We start from the raw sequence: 18,657 nt of genomic DNA on the forward strand, positions 1-18,657 counted from the left end.
AATATTTTAAGAAGTATAGTGCCTATTCTTTTAATTATTCAGATTTTAAAAATTGAAGTAAAAAGATAATAGAGTTTACTTTTTAATATAGTCCAAAGTTTTATAGTTTAAATAATTTAAATTAACTATTTTGTTAGTTCGTTTTATTAATACTTCCAACAACAAAATAAGGTGGAGGCTTTACATCAGGCTGAAAGATATAAAGGATAATAAAATATATTTATAATTAATTATTTCAACTTTTAAAATACTTGTTTAGAAAAATTCAATATTTTATTTAACTTAAATTTACAATAAATAGTATTTGTTAACATATAAATCATATTTTGAACTTATGATAAATAATTTATTTGGATGATATTTTTTTTGTTACACGCACCACACAACACATGATTACATAACATTCTCCATGAAAAGATGAAAACAAAATGAAGAAGTGCTTCCAGCAGCAGCGGTTACAACCGCTACCTTCATGTCAGATTCTACCTTTCTCCGGTGGCCTTCAGTTCCAACTTAGCTTCTCTGCGTTCAAAGCCAAGAAGCGCGTTTCGGTCCCCGAAGCAAAGCTCAATTACAAGCCTCAGCTTCGGGTTTCGAAGCGAGCTCCGAAGCAAAGTCGAGACCACCCGAAACTGCTCTCACCCGATGCTGACGTGGACTTCTCTTCCGAACTGAGCGCGGCGCAGTGCAACGCGATTCTGAAACGGCTGGAAGAGAACGCGGAGGACGACGCCAAAACGCTGTCGTTTTTCGAGAAGATGAGGGAAACCGGGAAGCTGGAACGCAACGCCGGCGCTTACAGTGTAATGCTTCGGGTGTTGAGCAGAAGAGGAGATTGGGAAGGCGCGGAGAAGCTGATTTCTGAAATGAAGGTGAGTTTCGGTTCCGAATTGAGCTTCAATGTGTTCAACACTGTTATATACGCATGCTGCAAACGGAACATGGTGAAATTGGGGACAAAGTGGTTCCGAATGATGTTGGATTGTGGCGTGGCGCCCAATGTGGCGACCATTGGGATGCTCATGGGTCTTTATCGGAAGGGATGGAACCTGGAGGAGGCGGAATTTGCGTTTTCCCAAATGAGAGGGTTTGGAATTGTTTGTGAATCTGCGTATTCTTCAATGATAACAATTTACACGCGTTTCAGGTTGTACGAGAAGGCCCTAGGCGTGATCGAGTTGATGAGGAAGGACGAGGTGGTGCCCAATTTGGAGAATTGGTTGGTGATGTTGAATGCTTATAGCCAGCAAGGAAAATTGGAGGATGCTGAGAGAGTGTTGGAGGCAATGCAAAAGGCAGGGTTTTCTGCTAATATCATTGCTTACAATACTATGATAACTGGTTATGGGAAGGCTGGTGAAATGGATTCTGCACAGAGGTTGTTCATGAGGATGCAACAGAGTCTACAGTTGGATCCGGATGAAACTACTTACAGATCCATGATTGAGGGTTGGGGTAGAGCTGATAATTATGAGTATGCCACGAGATATTATAAGGAGCTCAAAGAGTTGGGGTTCAAGCCCAGTTCCTCCAACTTGTTTACATTGATTAAGCTGGAAGCTAAATATGGAGATGATGAAGCTGTGGTAGAGATTCTTGATGATATGGTGGAGTGTGGATGCCAGTATTCATCTATAATTGGTACTCTTCTTCATGTGTATGAGAGTGCTGGAAAGGTTCATAAGGTGCCACATCTGCTGAAAGGTGTGTTTTATCAGCATGTGCTGGTCAACCAGAGTTCTTGTTCCACTCTGGTCATGGCTTATGTGAAGCATCGGCTGGTGGATGATGCCTTGAAAGTGTTGAATGACAAAAAGTGGCGAGATCCTAGATATGAGGATAACCTCTATCATCTTTTGATTTGCTCGGGCAAAGAGGCAGGTTTCCTGGACGATGCTGTGAAGATATACACTCAAATGCCCAAATGTGATGACAACCCAAACTTGCACATAGCGTGCACCATGATTGACATTTACAGTGTCATGGGCCTCTTCAAGGATGCAGAAGTGTTGTATCTGAAGTTGAAGTCTTCGGGAGTTGTATTGGATATGATTGCTTTCAGCATTGTTATAAGAATGTATGTCAAAGCTGGATCTTTGAATGATGCTTGCGCAGTTTTGGATGCTGTTCAGAAGCGATCAGATATTGTTCCAGACAAATTTTTGTTATGTGACATGCTGCGTATTTATCAAAGATGTAACATGGTGGATAAATTGTCTGATTTATACTACAAAATCTCGAAAAATCGAGAGGATTTTGACCAGGAACTATATAATTGTGTCATAAATTGCTGTGCTCAGGCTCTGCCAGTTGATGAGCTTTCTAGGCTTTTTGATGAGATGATACAGCGTGAATTTGTGCCGAGCACAATTACCTTTAATGTCATGCTTGATGTCTTGGGGAAAGCCAAGCTTTTCAAGAAGGTTCGAAGGCTGTACTTCATGGCTAAGAAAGAAGGCCTGGTTGATGTGATCACTTACAATACAATCATAGCTGCATATGGTAAAAACAAAGACTTCGACAACATGTCATTGACAGTTCAGAAAATGGAATTTGATGGATTTTCAGTTTCCCTTGAAGCATACAATTCAATGCTTGATGCTTATGGGAAAAATGGTCAAATGGAGACATTTAGATCTGTGCTGCAAAGGATGAAGGACTCAAATTGTGCCTCTGACCACTACACATACAACACTATGATCAATATCTATGGAGAACAAGGATGGATTGATGAAGTAGCTAACGTGCTTGCAGAATTGAAAGAATGCGGACTCAGACCTGATTTGTGCAGCTATAACACATTGATCAAGGCTTATGGGATTGCAGGAATGGTTGAAGAGGCTGTAGGTTTGATCAAGGAAATGAGAAAAAATGGAATCGAACCCGACAAGAAAACCTACACAAATCTTATCACTGCACTGCGACGAAATGATAATTTTTTAGAAGCAGTTAAATGGTCACTGTGGATGAAGCAGATGAAATTATGAACTTCATAAACTATGGCGTTCCTATAAGTGATTCTGGACCTTCTAACCCTCGTTCTTTGAAGAACAGTTACCTTAAAAGTCATACATGAGTACAGCCTCGGACCCATGGCTTTCTTGTAAGATTTCTCTGTATATCTTGTAGCAAAAATAAAACAAATAAACATTTTGTGTATGTGTAATCTCACAATAATATGATCAACAATATTTTGAAGCATTTTAGACTTGTAAATTATAGATAGGAATGTATTTAAATTATCTCTCTTATGTTGTATTCAACAATTCAAGATTGAAGTTCTTGACCATGATATTCTCTATCATTTATTTTTTCTAATTGCAATAAAGTATTGAATGAAAAATATTATTTAACGATTTCAAGTTAAACTTATATTATACGACTAACATAAAATATATTATATTATTTAATTCTTTGTTTTAATGTATTGCTGACGTAAAAAACTTAATACTATCCACTAATTATAAATTAAGATAATTATGACTACGAAAGTTTACGATAGGATGATAGTGTAAAAACTTATAAGCATAGAAAACTATTAAAACCTACATACATATTGTGTCAAGACTTTTAATTTTTAGACTCGTGAACCCAATTCGTTAACCCACTCATGATTTAATTTTAATCAAACATATATATATATAACTTAAATTATAAATAAACCAAATAAACATTCGCTCTGCACTTGATAACTATTCTGTCACTAGTCCTAATAATTCTACCATTGAAAGATGTAAAATTAACAATCTTGTTTCTTCACTCGTAACGACAAAAAGATACAATATATTCATAACAAACAAAGTACACTCAAAACAAATTTCTAATAAACACTGATTTAGAACTTTTCTAAAATAGATATTAATACCAACAATGCATGGGAATGGATCTAAAAGTGCATAGCAGTATTAACTAGTAACAGCAGAGTTTGCATAGCTACTATGAATGCCATGTTTAGATTGTTATTAATCTTCTCAGTTCCACCTCCTAAAGGTTCATCGCTTGAAACAAATTGAAGTCCTAATGGTGGTGGTGGTGGTGATGGAAGAACCTTACTTGGAGAATCACTTAGAGGTTGACAATACATTCCCGAGAGGCAATTATTTGTTGTGCTGAAATTAGGAAATGGAAGTCAGAAAATGCACACTACCATATTTGAAATGGCAGAAAAGCTGTTTGAAAAACCATAAAGAAGTTACATTCTAATGTTTATTCTCACTATCAAGAAAGCATAAAAAAAATCGACTTACACTAGTTCAATACTCTTATTCTTTAGAGATGTGGGTATGGAACCATTGAACCTGTTGTTAGACAAATTCCTGCACAATGAATTGGAAAAAAAATTTGCTTTCAATGTATAGAGTTCAAAGCACTGATGCATTGGTTGGAACATAATGTGTTCAACAATGAAACTTACAATGTTTTGAGATTAGGGAGAAGACCAAGGAAATCAGGAATGAGACCTTCTATGGTATTGTTTTGCAAATAACTGCAATTCATAGAGAAGTTTAACTAATGAATAGAAAGCTAATGTTTCAACGTAACAGATGCAACAAATTTTTTTCTGGATTTTGTGTCTCACATGATTTCAAGTGCATTCATGGAACTGAAATCAGGAAGTGTGCCTCGCAGATTATAACCAGTAAGATACCTATTTTTTTCCACCATATATATACAACAAAGTTAGCATTTATGCTGTGTATAATTTCTAAACATTGTTTTGATAAAAAAAAAATAAAAATCTAAACACTGTATGAAAGAAGGGTTATCGACTTACAATGCAGTTACTCTAGGTTTGACATCAGTGTTGCATTGTATCCAATCCCAGTTATATGGATATGGTAGACAAGGGTCACCACTCCACTCCACAAGCACTTCAAATGCCAACTGCAGTTGTAACAAACCTTCCACTAAATTGACAAAAGAAAACACAGACAAAAAATACCAAGTTAAAATAACTCATGCTAACTTGTAGAACTTCTAGTAAATTTGTATCAAACAACCATGTATGTAATCAAACAAAAGTTAGTGGTCAGAATCATTTTAAAAAGTAGTGTGCATTTGTTTAATCTTAACCACTTGGTTTGTATCAATAACTCTCATTTCTCATGATAGAGTTATCAAATTATGTGCTCCCTATAGAGATATGTACATATTTTTATAACACCAGAACACACTTACCATCTCTGCTATCAGTTCCTGCTGTTAATGCATCACTTAAGGTATAAACTTCAAGAGCATTGAGAACAGGAGGAAGGGTGGAAGTTTCTGAAGCCTGCAGAATAAATGAAGTCTTTGCTGAAGCTGTCATGTTGGTGATGAACACTTCTTTCACACTTCCAAAAGGAGGAACTATTGGACTTAAAAAGGGCTTGTTGTCTATGTACATCTGAATGGATCTTTTGCCAACTGCACTTTCATTCACTTCTGAGAAGTAAGCAGTGATGTAAATAGGAAGCTCCTTTGTGGATAGCCTATTGATGAACTGCATGTATTGTGTGGTGCTTGAGGAAATAATGGCATTTTCAAGTGCAGCTTGTGGTGGATGATCTTCAGCTGTACTAGTATCAATGCCTGAAGGCTCACTTTTCACTTCAGAAAGGCCTATACCATATGATGGCGCCCATATTCGATCAAAAACATCATATGGGTACCTACCATATTCCAGTTGATGCAACAATAACAATGTCAAACACCAGATCCAATAGCAAACATTTTTCTACTGGAAAGTGTATTACACAATAAAATAAAATGAAGTGATGCACCCAAATGTCATTTAATCTGATTCACCAATGTGAAGAGCTTTTATACTACTATTCAATTACAAATATCATACTGTATTTGTTAACTTTTGTAAATAGTAATTACAACTCTCAACTAACATTGCATTGGTCTCGGTCTACAATTTAAAAGTCTCTATATGAAGATTAAACTCTTCTTAAAGCTATATAAAAACTTTTGGAGTTAGTTCAACTCTGAAAAAAGAACTTTCAAGTCAACAGTTCAAGTTTACCATTCATCAAAATTTATTTAAGGGAAAGAGTGATGGGTCTTACAACGGAGAATTCACTGAAAAGATACAACACCAGACAATCCAACCTGCATAAGGCATTAACACCATCCTAACTCAAAATCTTAAGATAATGAATTTATAGGTCTTCTTCTTTATACAAAGTTCAACTTTCTCATTCTAACTCATACTTGAATTCCCAACAATAATGTTTCAGAACTCCCTGTAGTTAGAATAAGGAAATCCTTCTATGTACTATATAGAGTGAGGAAATTCAAACTTTGAGTTTAAATACCATAATATATACTTCTACTTACCATAGTTCATAAATCTACCATTAAGGGTGTGTGTATCAGTATTGTAATTCCTCATACCTTATAGTTTGATTTCCACCAAAAGCATATCTCCATTGCAAAATCAATGCATGATTGGGATCAACGTGACTGTACATTGTGGGGTCCAAGCTACGTACTTCAAGGGATGATATGAAAGGAAACTGATTAGGCTTTGTTTGAGCAACACATATGCTGGTGAAGTTTCCCTTTGCTACATATATTGCTTCATAATCAACATAATAGTAACTTGAGCTGTTCACAGTGGCCCAGTAGTTGCCATCAAACTGAAGATCAAACACTGGTGGAGAGAATTTGTCGTCATAATTGCCATAGTAAAAGCTTGCTCTTGTAAGAATTTTCTCTCCTTTTCCAACTCTGATGGAATAGCAATTCTTTTTTCTATCTGTGAACACCCTCAGAGTGCTCAATGGATTAGAACCAAGATAGACTTGATGAGACTCACCATGCTGAATGTAGTCATCATCTCCAATCCATCTTATGTTGTTTTCATCAGTGGAAGATTGTGAGGATCCACAATCAATGCTTACAAACACTGTGAGACAAGGTTCTGAGACCAACAGCACCCAAAGTGCTACTCCTAAAACAAAACTTTCTGGAGGGATTTTCATGGATGGTTGAGAAGAGGTTTATGAAAAGGATAAGCTGGTAACTGGTGTGGAGTTGTGTGTTTAGCCCAAGCATGTTGTGATTATATATATAATGATGCCATCATGGCTTCATTAGTGATATGCATGCATGTAGTGACCAGCCAGCGAAGTTTGAGAAGTAATTATTGGATATTCAACTGTTGGTTGTGTTTGCACTTAAAAGGTATTTTCTTGATGTTTGTTGTGTCTTCTTATTTGACTTATGATTTAGATATCATATGTTGAAAGTTATGTAGAGAGCAGCTTCAAAGTGATAATCACTAAAAAAACCATGGTGCAAGAAAAGTGGTGACCAATGTTTGATGGGTTAAGATGATCAATGTAAGAAGAAAAATTAAGAGACTAAATCATACTTGATAAATAATGTTGAGTTAAATATGTTTTTGGTCCCTTAACTTCTAGTGAAAACTAGAATTAGTTTCTCGTCAAAACTTTGACCTAATTTAATCGTCCAATTTTAGAAATGTGTGAATTTAATCCTTTTAACCAAATTTTGTTAAATTATTTGACGTTTCATAATAGCATTTGAGTTGTTTACACGGTTTGATATATTTTCACTTCAATGTTAACTTAGAAAGTGGTTGCAACGTTAAATAAACTTAACAAAATTTTATTAAAATGACTAAATCTACGCATTTTAAAGATAAGAGACTAAATTGGTCAAAAGTTTCGAAGAGAAACTAATTCCAATTTTTACTGAAAGTTGAAGAACCAAAAACATATTTAACCCAAAAATGTCTAAAGAAGTCTTGTAATCTTTCTTGGTTGAATTATTAGCATCACATGTTACTGGTCTTGTAATGTTTGAAGAACTCTTGTAAAGATACTTAATTAGTTGGTTCAAATCCTCGTTGGCATTGTCAACATCATAAAGAGGAAGAAACAAAAGTACTATTACATTATCAGAGAATAAATAACACTTTCATATCATAGTTCATGTCTTTCACATAGTCTCAAACATATCCAGATGTCATGAGCCAGTTAACAACATAATAACTATGGCTTTTTTGAAAAATAAAATAAAAATAGTTTCAACAGAAAATAGTTGTCATAAGATGTAGCATGTGATTCCCTGTTAAAATAATTAGACTACAAAAGTCATGGATGAGAGAAATATTTATTTTACATATATTTTAAGCAAATTAAAATTTTAATTATTGAAATATCTCTTCTAAGAACAAGTATATTAGTAAAGTCTGAAAATTTGTCAACACGCCATTTTTTATATGTAATGTTTTAATTTTTGTTAGTGTGGGGCCTATTTTAAAAATATAGTTCTAATTTGTATTTTTGTATCAAATAAGAGGATATACATTAGTAAATGTATTTTAGAGAAGAGACATATTTCTAACATAAAACATAATGTTGTCCATGTTTAATGCTGAATGAAATTAGAAAAATATATCTTAATACCTTTTTCCTCCCTTTTCGATTTTTTTAAAATGTTGTTGCTAATTTTTAAAATCTTGATATTTTAGCACGACTAGGAGCTTTACACGTGTTATATTTAGTCGTATGATTAGGATACACCTACCACATTATATTGGTGTTAAATTCTTTAAATGATACTTTAATTCATAAAAATAAATGATAATGTAAGCATTGAAAATGAATCAATTTATTTTTAGTCATTGTTTCCTTTTCAACTCCTTGTCATTGACCATTCAATCATTTTGTAATTGTTGTGTTAAAGAATGATTAACTTAATAAATAAATTGTTGCGTAATCCTAAACAATACGTGACGTGCATTAACTCTGCTGTACAACAACTGATTTAATATTTATTAATTGTGATAATATATAGTTTTTGAAAGGTAAATTATCAATTCAGTCTAGAGACAGACCTGTATCATATCAAATTTTATAAAAACCTAAGTTGTTAAAAGACCTTCTAAAAAAATTGGAAAGCTTATCGAAAATTTATGTTAAGTATAAATATTAATTTTTATAGTATTATTATACTAATTTTATAATATAATTGAACAAACATAAGCTAGCAACCTGATATTTAGTTTTTCTTTGAATTCCAATGTTTATTTACAAGTGCATTGCAACTTCAGATATACCCCTAAGTTTACACTTATACTACAATGGTATGAATTCCACAAGCTGTAACCATGCAAGTAAACTTAATCTAAAAAATGTACCAAATTCACACAATATTACAGAAGCACTGGGAGTGTAGATGTCATGAGTCTTGCAGAAGGATCTCATAGATGTCAGTTCTTAGATTCAGTTCCTTATCACGCATAACTTCCTGTAGATCAGATAGCTCTTTTGCAGTAAGGACAGAATTAAGCTTCTGAAAGCCATCCAACCATAACCTTTTTGACCTGGTATGCATATTAACATTAATAATGCCATAATAGTAATATAGTAAAAACAGGAACAAATGTGTATATACAGGACATGGAGGATATACACTAGAACAAATAAAAAGGAAACTAAAATAAATTAACTAAACCAGGACACAATTATACTATCATGAAAACTAACATTACTGCCAATGGATTAATTGTTTATTTTATGTTGCGTAAAGCACCAATCTGAAATATCATCACTATTTGGCGACCACAAATTAAAAACCAACTAAATATGAGTATTTGATGTCGCTAAAAGATTTACCAACTTCCTTATGGAATCGCCAACTAAAAAACCAACTCTTTCAACTTTCTCTATCACATTTCAGCAGGCTCTAAAGCCGTGTTGGCAGCTTGGACAGAGACAAGATTACAACCCTATACATTGCCATGTACTTTGGCGTAACCAAAAAATTCTCATGCAAATCACCTACTTTTGTTAAATGTTTCCCAACAACAATTTATCGGTCAATGCTTTTCTTCTTTCACCCTGTTTTCTACTTCTGGGCTAAACCACTGAGGTACACGACACTCCAAATCTAAAATCTCAAATGGATTGTTTTCAGCTTAGAATGTGGCAAACTCAATTTACTAAGGAAATAGCATTCAATCATTTAAAACATAGTTCTCACCAGGGGCAGGAATGGATAGCCCGGAAGAAGGCACGACGAGCTGCAGAAGGATCATTTGCAATCTCCATCTCAAACATGATGTAGCAACGCCACAGTACAACAGAGCTGCTAAGACTGTCATTACTCAATGCCTTTTCGAACAATCCACGGATTCTGTGTTGTGAACCACCTCTAAACATTTCGAATGACAACGAAAAAAGCCAGAGAACTACAGATGGTTTCCTGAGAATGTACACAAAAGAATAAATTATTTCTTAGTTGATATCCGAGAAAATCTGCAGAAACCAACTGAACATTCAAAATTACCATTCGTATCCTTGTGCGGAAACAGAAAACACGCGTAAAACTGTAACAGCGATAAAAAGGAAACAGGAATCTAAAATAACAGGATATAAAATATTTATTTCCTAGAAAAAAGTGACTTGTATGTCGAGAGTACAAAGCAAATATTACTGCTATTAAAAGAGGAGAAACAGATTACTTAAAACCAAAAACAAGGGGAGGGGGAATAATAGCTTAAGAGATAGGGGTCAATCATTTTCAGAAACAGGACTTTTGATGTACAAAAACCTTCGAAGTGTTTTTAAGCACCCCACTTGCACTCTTTACTACATCATAGTGTAATGCTCGGAAGTAAAAAACTAAAAATTTAACTAACAAACCGATTTCTTGATTTCGCCAAATGTTTTAGGCAGGGTGAGAGTAAAAGGACTGCGCTTTATATTTCCCATCAAGTTTCTGGAATAGTTTTTGAATGTCATTTTTATTTAAAAATTAAAAATTGTAAACATGCATCACACTATTAACATAAGTCTAATTTTAAGAATAAATTCACTGGTTGGATATATAGAAGTTACATTTTTCATTAATTGTCTATATCTTCCCCAAGAAATGACAATTAACTTGTGCCTGTTAACCCGGGCGAGCACGTTTCTGTCTAATCATTATCCACAACACCATTATCTTGAAATTTCTGTCTAATCAGATAATGACATACTTTGAAAAAATGGTGAAGTTACACGGGAAAGAAACATACTTGTAACAACAGTCATCTAGAATCCGCCGCAGTTTATTAGATGTGGTGTAATAATGGCCGATCTCTACTACATCTTTTAGAAGTTCAGGACTGAAGGGATATATCTGGAGGCCATGCAAGATGATTTCCCAAACTTTCATGAGACTTGATTCTCTCTGATGTCTTTGAAGAATCTTTATATGATAGTTAAACAAAAATTCAAGCTGATAACCTTGACTTCTTCTTTCTGCAGGTTGCAAGCATTAGATAAACATCATAAGTACCATTTATGAAGCAGCAAAGACAGGTGACAATACAAACTGCTTCTACAGGATACTATATCAGAGCAATTTAGTACATGGCATTGCACTTCCTCTGCGTTTCGGCCAATGGAAATATTATTTATTAAATACCATTTTTCAATTGCCTTCATGTTTAATTCTTTCCCATTGAAGATACAAAAAACGTCTATTCATGTATCTATAGGTCAAACTGAAATAACAACGTTTAGGAGGAATAGGCATGCAACAGAGCATCAAGATACAGCAAATATCAATTCCATGCAATCCTACCACCAAAAGTGAGCAACCTAAATTTTTTACTTAACTTTACAGATAACATCATGTTCAGGATGTAGACTTAGAAGTTTTGGATGTCTGAATAGTACAATTATAGTTTCTACCGGTTGCCAACAAATGACAAAGACCGTCATGGGGAAAATTATATAATGTTAAGAAAAGTTAAGATCGTCTACTTAAACTTTAAAATAAATCACACTTGTCTTAAATGTCTCATGTTTTCTAAAAAGATCCATTACTGAAGAGGCATAACCTGGAAGCACCATCGAAAAAGCTTGATTCAAAACTTCAATACCCGCATCCCATCCAGTGGTCAGCTCCTCAAACAGTGCAGCAGAACATATTAGAGCAACAGACTGGTCATTTATTACGCCACGAACCCAAGATGACCATACTGTTCTTAGTTTTTCTTTAAATCCTTGATGTGCTCTAAGCAGTTGCACACCTGATGCTTGACTTTTAAAGGGACTGTATTTTGTACCACTTCCTAAGCATGATAATATATGTATTGCACGACATGAAGATTCACTACCATCGGCAGTGTTATTTGCAACCTCCACCTCGGCATACCAGAAATATAGAAGAGGAGAATTGGACTGTAGTTCCTATTCCATTAAAGTGAAATGCAATCATCAAAAAAGATCCAAAACTCAGGCAGAATTGTGACATTAAAAATATGTATTGAAGCTATTTAATTAAAAAACAAAGAGACTGCTAGTTTGTGCTCTTCTTTTAAGTTTAATTATAAGATTTGCTTTAAAAATTTATAATAATCATGTTATGTAAGTTTTTAAAAAGATCAAAAACTTGTCTTAATGCTTTTCTCAAAAGCTAAAAATAGTTTATTCTTAAAAAACAACAACAAAAACTGTATCATATGATCCATTTTTTTGTGTAAAGTTAAACAAACAAACAAAAAATCTTAGGGACTACACACACATGCAAGTACAAATAAGAATGCTAGTGCTACAATTTTGTATGCACAAATGGACGTGACTGTACATATATGCACAGCATGCCTAACTATTTCACCTCTATGTGAAGGTTAGCATCCTCCATATCTTAATTGGATATTGTACCCACTCTTGTTTTAGTTCAAACTTCAAAGGTGGGGAAAAATTAGTAAATCATTATTATGCTGTTATAATAGATGAATGAAACCATTAAGCAGAAGTACTTAAAGTTCACACTAAAGATAATTTAGACAGTACAATCCAGGAACTTCAAGTATTTTCCCTCCCCTCCAAATTCTTCCAATATTGGAGAGGAGAAAAAAAGGGGAGGGGTACTGAATCCCTTGTTTCCCTTCCTTCCAACTTTTTGAACCAAACAATTTAATTTTAGAAAAAATCTTGCCCTACCTTGCTCCCTTTTCCCCTCCAACCAATCACAATGTAAAAGCAAACATCCACACTTCACGTATCTTTTTTTCCTTAAAAAGACTTGTTAATATAGACATAATATGAAAACGGGAAAAGAAGTCAGGAAATCCTACAGAAAAAACAGAAAACAATAGACGGAAAGAGATATTTGATAGATAAATCTTATTAAAAGGGTTATGTAACCAAAGGGTAGCATGCATTTCAAATTGCCACAAAAAAAAAAAAAGACTAGCAAAAAAGCTCTCTCCGAAAATAAAAAGTGACATTGAAGCAGTAAATATATACATACCCCAGGAAGTGCCTCAACAGACAACAATGCCATGTCAAACACTTTCCTTGCGTGATCAATGTTACCATAAGTAGCCTCTCTTCGTGCATATACACCACATAGCAATACATCCTACAGTGACCAAATAAAAAGAATAAAATAATCTGAGAAGCAAACATATCATGACAAAGAATAAGATTAATAGCATCATATGTAAATCTTAATCCGACAAAAATAGTTCTTCCGTCATTTCCTCATAAATGATAGCATAGCAGCAAGCTACCATTTAGTTCTAGTCACTAGATACCTCACTTGTATTTTGTGCTCATGCACAAAAAGTTGTCTATATAGGCACCTATTTCTCTTCTAAACATTAAAACCTGTACAATATCATTATATTCTCTCCATAAATACTTATTACGGGTCTCCAATAAGAATATGCTTATCTTTTATCCTATAAGGATTTATATCCCAAAACTACTCTAAAATATTATATAAAGTAAAATCATCACGACAAACTACACTTATTCCATTTGGCCCTCTCTTTTCCCTCCATGAGACCTTCTCGGCAATTTAAACCATCGGAACAGAAAAGAAATCGTATATTATTTTCAATTAAAATTTCAGAAATGTCAGTAAAGCACTTGCGAAGAAAATTTTGAGAAATATTGTGATATAATAAATGAAAATATCAATTTGGTTATATCACAACATTTCAATAGTTATAGTTGCTAAAAGCGCATTTATTTATCTTATAGATAAGGAGCAAGAGAGAGCAAAGAAAATCAATACCTGGCGATCACTTTTTAGAAGAGATTTTGCTAAAGATCGACACGGCGTAACCATACTGTTAGAAGAATTCATCTTTGTAACATATAGCTCTTCAGAAATAAGAACAGCTTCTTCCAACATGTAATTACGTGGAAAAACAGTTAAACAAAGTAAAACAGCATTCCGTATAAATTTCATGATATCAGCATTCCTTGAGAAACTGTCTGATAGGAATTCAAAACTAAAACCAGTTGGAGTGTTCTGTGTTTTAGTCAAAACTTCATGGATGCGTTTCAACTTCTCTAACACAGAATCTGGCAGATTCTCCAAACTACGGATATTGTATGCAATTGTTGGGCTGTTGGAGGAAAACCTACAAAAGAAAGAAGATACAAAAGCAATGTCATCAATTCAAATAACACAAATAAGTATAAGCCATAAATCACATTGGAAGGATTGAAGAACTAAAAGCATTTGTGACTCTAGCAACACACATTTGTGTTAACCAACTAATTTTGAACCTTTGTCCGCATGGCACATGGACTCCAAGCCAATTAGTATACTAGAACACATACTAATCCATCCTAACTTTTAAAAACTGATTCCTACCATCAACTAGGGTGCACAAAAGGTATCTACATTAGAAAACTCACAATTGAGGCATCTTCCCACCATAGAAGTCAATGAATTGGGACAACAAAGATAGTTGAGCCTCTGTTGTTCGTAGGGAGAATAGGTATTCATTCACATCTTCATACAATACAACTCTCAAAAGTTGGTCATCCTCATCTGTTTTCTGCGCCTCACTAGAGGTTGTATCTGTTCATGGTTAAGTAGCACACTTGTATAAATAGCTTGTTTGCAATGAAATTAAATTGTCTTCCAAAGCCATAAAGCAAAATCCAAGAAAAGCCGTAGACACACAAAAAGTACAGTTAGAGAGAAGAATATTAGTTAATGCAACAACAGATGGTCCTACCTGATTTCCTACGAACAGGCATCCACTGATCACAATCTCTAGAAGACTCTTCTTTTGACCATTTGATCCAAGTGGCAGCGTCATTAACTTCACCACCATCCCCATCATTGATATCAATACCCAGCATCTTCAGAAAATTCTCAGTATCAACTTCTGTCTCAACTTCATTATATTCCTCTTCATCTTGAGTATCCTCCATAACCACATCATTGTTGTCTTCATTTTCAACCATAGTAACATCCTCGTTATCCTTGGACCTAGGTTCTGACCAACCAGTCCAACCACCCCCATCGCTTTCACGTGAGAGTTCCTCGTTTATAACTTTTTGCCTAGTTTCCTCCTCTTTCTCCAACCACGTGGACCAACCAAGAGCCCCTTCTTCCCCAACTCTAGCACCACCACTGTTCCAAAAATGCTCAAACAGTCTGTGTTTACCCTGTTCAGTGAGCAGCAAAGGAGGACAAAACAAACTAAACTCTATTTCAGCCTGAAATAAAGCAGTGGCCAATTCTCTATAACCAGCCTGCCACTCAAATCTGCAAAGACTAAGAAATATATCCACAAGACCAAGTTCTAATTGAACAATTGCAGGATCTGATGAAGAAGAATCAGCACCTTGAAGGACCTGCTGAAAACAAATTCTACTTCCTTTTAGAACAATCTCAGGAGCTCACAAGAAGTTAAATTGAAAAGTGAAAACAGTCACGCAAGTTATGTCTAGTTGTTCGGTTCTAACATATTAACTACGTGACCTATGATTTTATACACATTCAAAATGAAATAAAAAATGGAAGGATTTTTCAACTTTTTTTTGTACAGACAGCACATAAAATGATTGTACATAAGTTTTATTATCAAACCATTAATTCCCTTGCCTTCAAATTCCAACCACTTTAAGAGGGAAGTAAAAAGTCAAAGAAAAGTAGCAGCTTTGTGAACAGGATCCCTCCTTCAGTTTTCTCTCTCGCAGTGCAACTAAATACGGAATCAGATTATTCACTAAACAGAAAATAACATCACATGTGCAAACAAGAAAATACATTATATAAACAGAAAAGATTCACTTCTGTGGACAAACCAAAAAAAGAGGATAAAGCATAAATGTTGAGAACCTGCCTAGAGTGCTTGCTGCATGAAGCAGATAGAGCTTCAATTGCATGAACGTACATCTTCCTGACCTCTGAAACCTTGAATCTGGAGAAATTTCTCTGAACTGTGAGCAAGAATTCTCTCCATAACTTACAACTACCATAGTGTTGCAAAAGTATCTTTTCCCATCTTGCAATTAGCACATCCGAGCTGTCTCTCATCTGATAAGATTTCAAAAGGCAAAGCAATATCTCTTCATTGTCTGGATTAAGCTCGACTGCCTTCTCCAAAATGCTAATCTTCTTCTCAAGAGTTTGCAATCGAGCAGCTTTCTGCCGTTGCATCCCTGCAACCTTATCTTGGAACTCCGCAAAAGCTAACCAAACTTTTTCATCATGGGGGTGCTCCCTTGTTAGTTTGTTGAACTCCCTAGTTTTGTTTAACATTTCATCTTCCCAAGATTCTTCAAGAGGTGCCAAAGTTTTTGAGACAGAATCACTGTCAACAGCTCCATGAGATGACCCAGCATCTGATTCAGATAAAGGTATAAACTCATCTTGCATAGTGACAGGAGACAATTTTGAAGCAACAAGATGAATACGCTTAAAGCTCTTATGTCTCTCCAAAGCCATATACTTTCCAGACCAGTAACGACCAGCAGACTTCAATTTAGCATCTAGTGCATCAACATCACCATCTCTATCCAACAGTGAACCGCTCCTATTCCACCAATACAAACCTCGAGTGTGTAACCCAGACAGTTTCAAGGGATTGTAAGGTTTGTATCGGGCAACATCCATTCTGCACAGTATTTACAAAGAATTGTCATTCATCGCTAATGAAACAAAAAATAATAACCATGAACCCACAATCAGTTTGTAAAGCCAATGAAGCAGGGAGAACCCGTGATCAAGATGTCAAAGTTTAAAAAGAACTAAACTCCCTTTTTTCTGCCACATCACTTAAATCCCTAAATTTTATAAGTCTAAGAACAACAACGACATTAATTGCCTACCCCGTTTCTTCCTCTACTTCAACAAGTAATTTTCTTTAATTTTTAGGCCACAATAACTCAAATTCTACCCAAACTTCCTCTTTAGTCCCAAATGAGGCACTGCAAAAACTCGCTAAATATAACGAAACATCAAATCTTCACAAATGCATATAAATAAATACAGGCCAAGCAATAACCGAGAAGCCATTAGTGTCCAACAACAACTAAATCATTAAATTCAATCCCATTTCAAAATATTCCATCTAAAATACCTATAGATGCATCCAAACGCCAGATTATCGCGATCTCCCTGAGAATCAAAGTAATAATCTTTGGTAACGTTGCTCTCTGAATCCGCCCAAACTCGAACACGCGACTTCCGCGAACCGAAACCGTCGAACCCGCCTCTCTCCGCAGATGAACCACGCCTCCGCTTCTTTTTCTTCTTCTTTTTCTTCCTCTCTCTATCCCTTCCGCCACCGTCGGACTCAGAAGATTCGAGAATCTCGTACCGAGAAGGGAGAGGATGCGCCTCAGCGCGATTTTCGTCGTCCTCATCATTTTGTGGCGGCGATAGCGTCGCTTCGCGGTGGAGTTGTGAGGCAACGGCGTCGTTTATTACGGAGATGTCGGTGGTGAAGCTAGAGTTGCAGAGCCATTGAGGATTCGAAGAAGTGGTGGTGGTTTGGAGAGACGAGGAGGCTGGGAACAGAGGGAATAAAGAAGGCTTTTGTTCGTCGGAGGACGGCGCCGCCGCCGCCGGCGACGGCGGGTTTTGCTCCATTTTGAATTTTTTAACGGCGGATATATGTGAAGAAATTATACTGTCCGAAACGTGATAGAAAGTAAAGCAGTGTATACTAGCAGGAGTGTTGGACTGGAAATGGGTTAATGGGTCGGACTCAATTTTGAATTGAATATCAGAAATTGTTTTACTGCACCTCTATATTTTCTTAATTACACTTGCCACTATTGAAATAATAACTTCGTCTTGCACCTCTATACACTCACATATAAATAAAATTCTGATTTATTGTTTGTGTAATCTGAATTAAAAAAAAATTTGGTTTATAAAATTTTTAAAAAAATGACTTTCGGATATTGCAATTTGAAAGCTAAATAATAACCTAACTAAGTAATATATAAGTTGTTTTTCTTTAACTTTTCCTATCTTAGAAGTCATTTTTACTTTCAGATTATATAATTTAGAAATTAATTTTAGTTTTTGAATCGTAGAATTTAAAAATTAAAAATAAATTAAATAACTTTTAGATTATGCAGGAAGTCAATTCAAGAGTCAAAAATAACTTTTGAACCGTACAATTTAAAATACATTGTCCAAAAAGTGCAAAATGAGAAGTACTTTTATATAGGTGCAAGGAAAATATATAGAAGTGCACAAAGAAACTATCATGGAGAGACATTGAGTTGGAGAATTTTCTCTTAAGAGAGATTCTTCTTGCACTTCCACAACTTTCTTCCTAATCCTCACAATTTTTTTTTCCTATTTTGCTTTTTTTGGGTTGTTTAATTTAGAAGTCATTCTAAAAATCTATATGTTAATTTAAAACTAATGTCA

At 35.0% G+C, this 18,657-nt stretch overlaps 3 protein-coding genes across 5 annotated transcripts; 1 reads left to right on the forward strand and 2 right to left on the reverse strand.

Moving 5' to 3' along the window:
• The first annotated feature begins 384 nt into the window (after positions 1-384).
• LOC114182383 (pentatricopeptide repeat-containing protein At4g30825, chloroplastic) lies at positions 385-3,201 on the forward strand. The gene has a single exon (XM_028069257.1). It carries the CDS (start codon positions 429-431, stop codon positions 2,985-2,987), a length of 2,559 nt encoding a protein of 852 aa, XP_027925058.1. The 5' UTR covers positions 385-428; the 3' UTR covers positions 2,988-3,201.
• Positions 3,202-3,756: 555 nt separating this feature from the next.
• Positions 3,757-7,015, reverse strand: LOC114182624 (uncharacterized protein At1g24485-like). The gene is made up of 7 exons (XM_028069526.1): positions 6,382-7,015; positions 5,179-5,651; positions 4,775-4,907; positions 4,580-4,648; positions 4,415-4,486; positions 4,248-4,316; positions 3,757-4,109 (listed from the first exon to the last, which is right to left on the reverse strand). Exons 1-7 carry the CDS (start codon positions 6,969-6,971, stop codon positions 3,887-3,889), a joined length of 1,629 nt encoding a protein of 542 aa, XP_027925327.1. The 5' UTR covers positions 6,972-7,015; the 3' UTR covers positions 3,757-3,886.
• A 1,973-nt stretch (positions 7,016-8,988) lies between these two features.
• LOC114181892 (protein NRDE2 homolog) lies at positions 8,989-17,919 on the reverse strand. Of its 3 annotated transcripts, none has more exons than XM_028068538.1 (10): positions 17,351-17,918; positions 16,108-16,885; positions 14,996-15,623; positions 14,670-14,835; positions 14,038-14,389; positions 13,267-13,377; positions 11,849-12,200; positions 11,039-11,264; positions 10,003-10,224; positions 8,989-9,343 (listed from the first exon to the last, which is right to left on the reverse strand). In XM_028068538.1, exons 1-10 carry the CDS (start codon positions 17,860-17,862, stop codon positions 9,199-9,201), a joined length of 3,492 nt encoding a protein of 1,163 aa, XP_027924339.1. In that variant the 5' UTR covers positions 17,863-17,918; the 3' UTR covers positions 8,989-9,198. The 3 variants fall into 3 exon arrangements, with proteins under 3 accessions (XP_027924339.1, XP_027924341.1, XP_027924340.1); XM_028068540.1 differs by having other exon boundaries at positions 9,077-9,343; positions 11,849-12,191; positions 17,351-17,919; XM_028068539.1 differs by having other exon boundaries at positions 9,077-9,343; positions 14,996-15,620.
• Positions 17,920-18,657: the final 738 nt, after the last annotated feature.

This window comes from Vigna unguiculata, chromosome 4 (assembly GCF_004118075.2).
Source record: "Vigna unguiculata cultivar IT97K-499-35 chromosome 4, ASM411807v1, whole genome shotgun sequence".
Taxonomy (NCBI): domain Eukaryota; kingdom Viridiplantae; phylum Streptophyta; class Magnoliopsida; order Fabales; family Fabaceae; genus Vigna; species Vigna unguiculata.

Bases quoted from the DNA above. Each gene is read 5' to 3' on its own strand.
- LOC114182383 (XM_028069257.1), top strand. From the start codon at position 429: ATGAAGAAGTGCTTCCAGCAGCAGCGGTTACAACCGCTACCTTCATGT.
- LOC114182624 (XM_028069526.1), bottom strand. From the start codon at position 6,971: ATGAAAATCCCTCCAGAAAGTTTTGTTTTAGGAGTAGCACTTTGGGTG. The intron at 4,649-4,774 runs GTAAGTCGATAA...GGAAAAAAATAG, and splicing joins AAACCTAGAGTAACTGCATT to GTATCTTACTGGTTATAATC. The intron at 4,317-4,414 runs GTAAGTTTCATT...TTCATTGTGCAG, and splicing joins CTCCCTAATCTCAAAACATT to GAATTTGTCTAACAACAGGT.
- LOC114181892 (XM_028068538.1), bottom strand. From the start codon at position 17,862: ATGGAGCAAAACCCGCCGTCGCCGGCGGCGGCGGCGCCGTCCTCCGAC. The intron at 14,390-14,669 runs GTGAGTTTTCTA...TTTCTTTTGTAG, and splicing joins GGTGGGAAGATGCCTCAATT to GTTTTCCTCCAACAGCCCAA. The intron at 11,265-11,848 runs GTTATGCCTCTT...TGCAACCTGCAG, and splicing joins TTTTTCGATGGTGCTTCCAG to AAAGAAGAAGTCAAGGTTAT.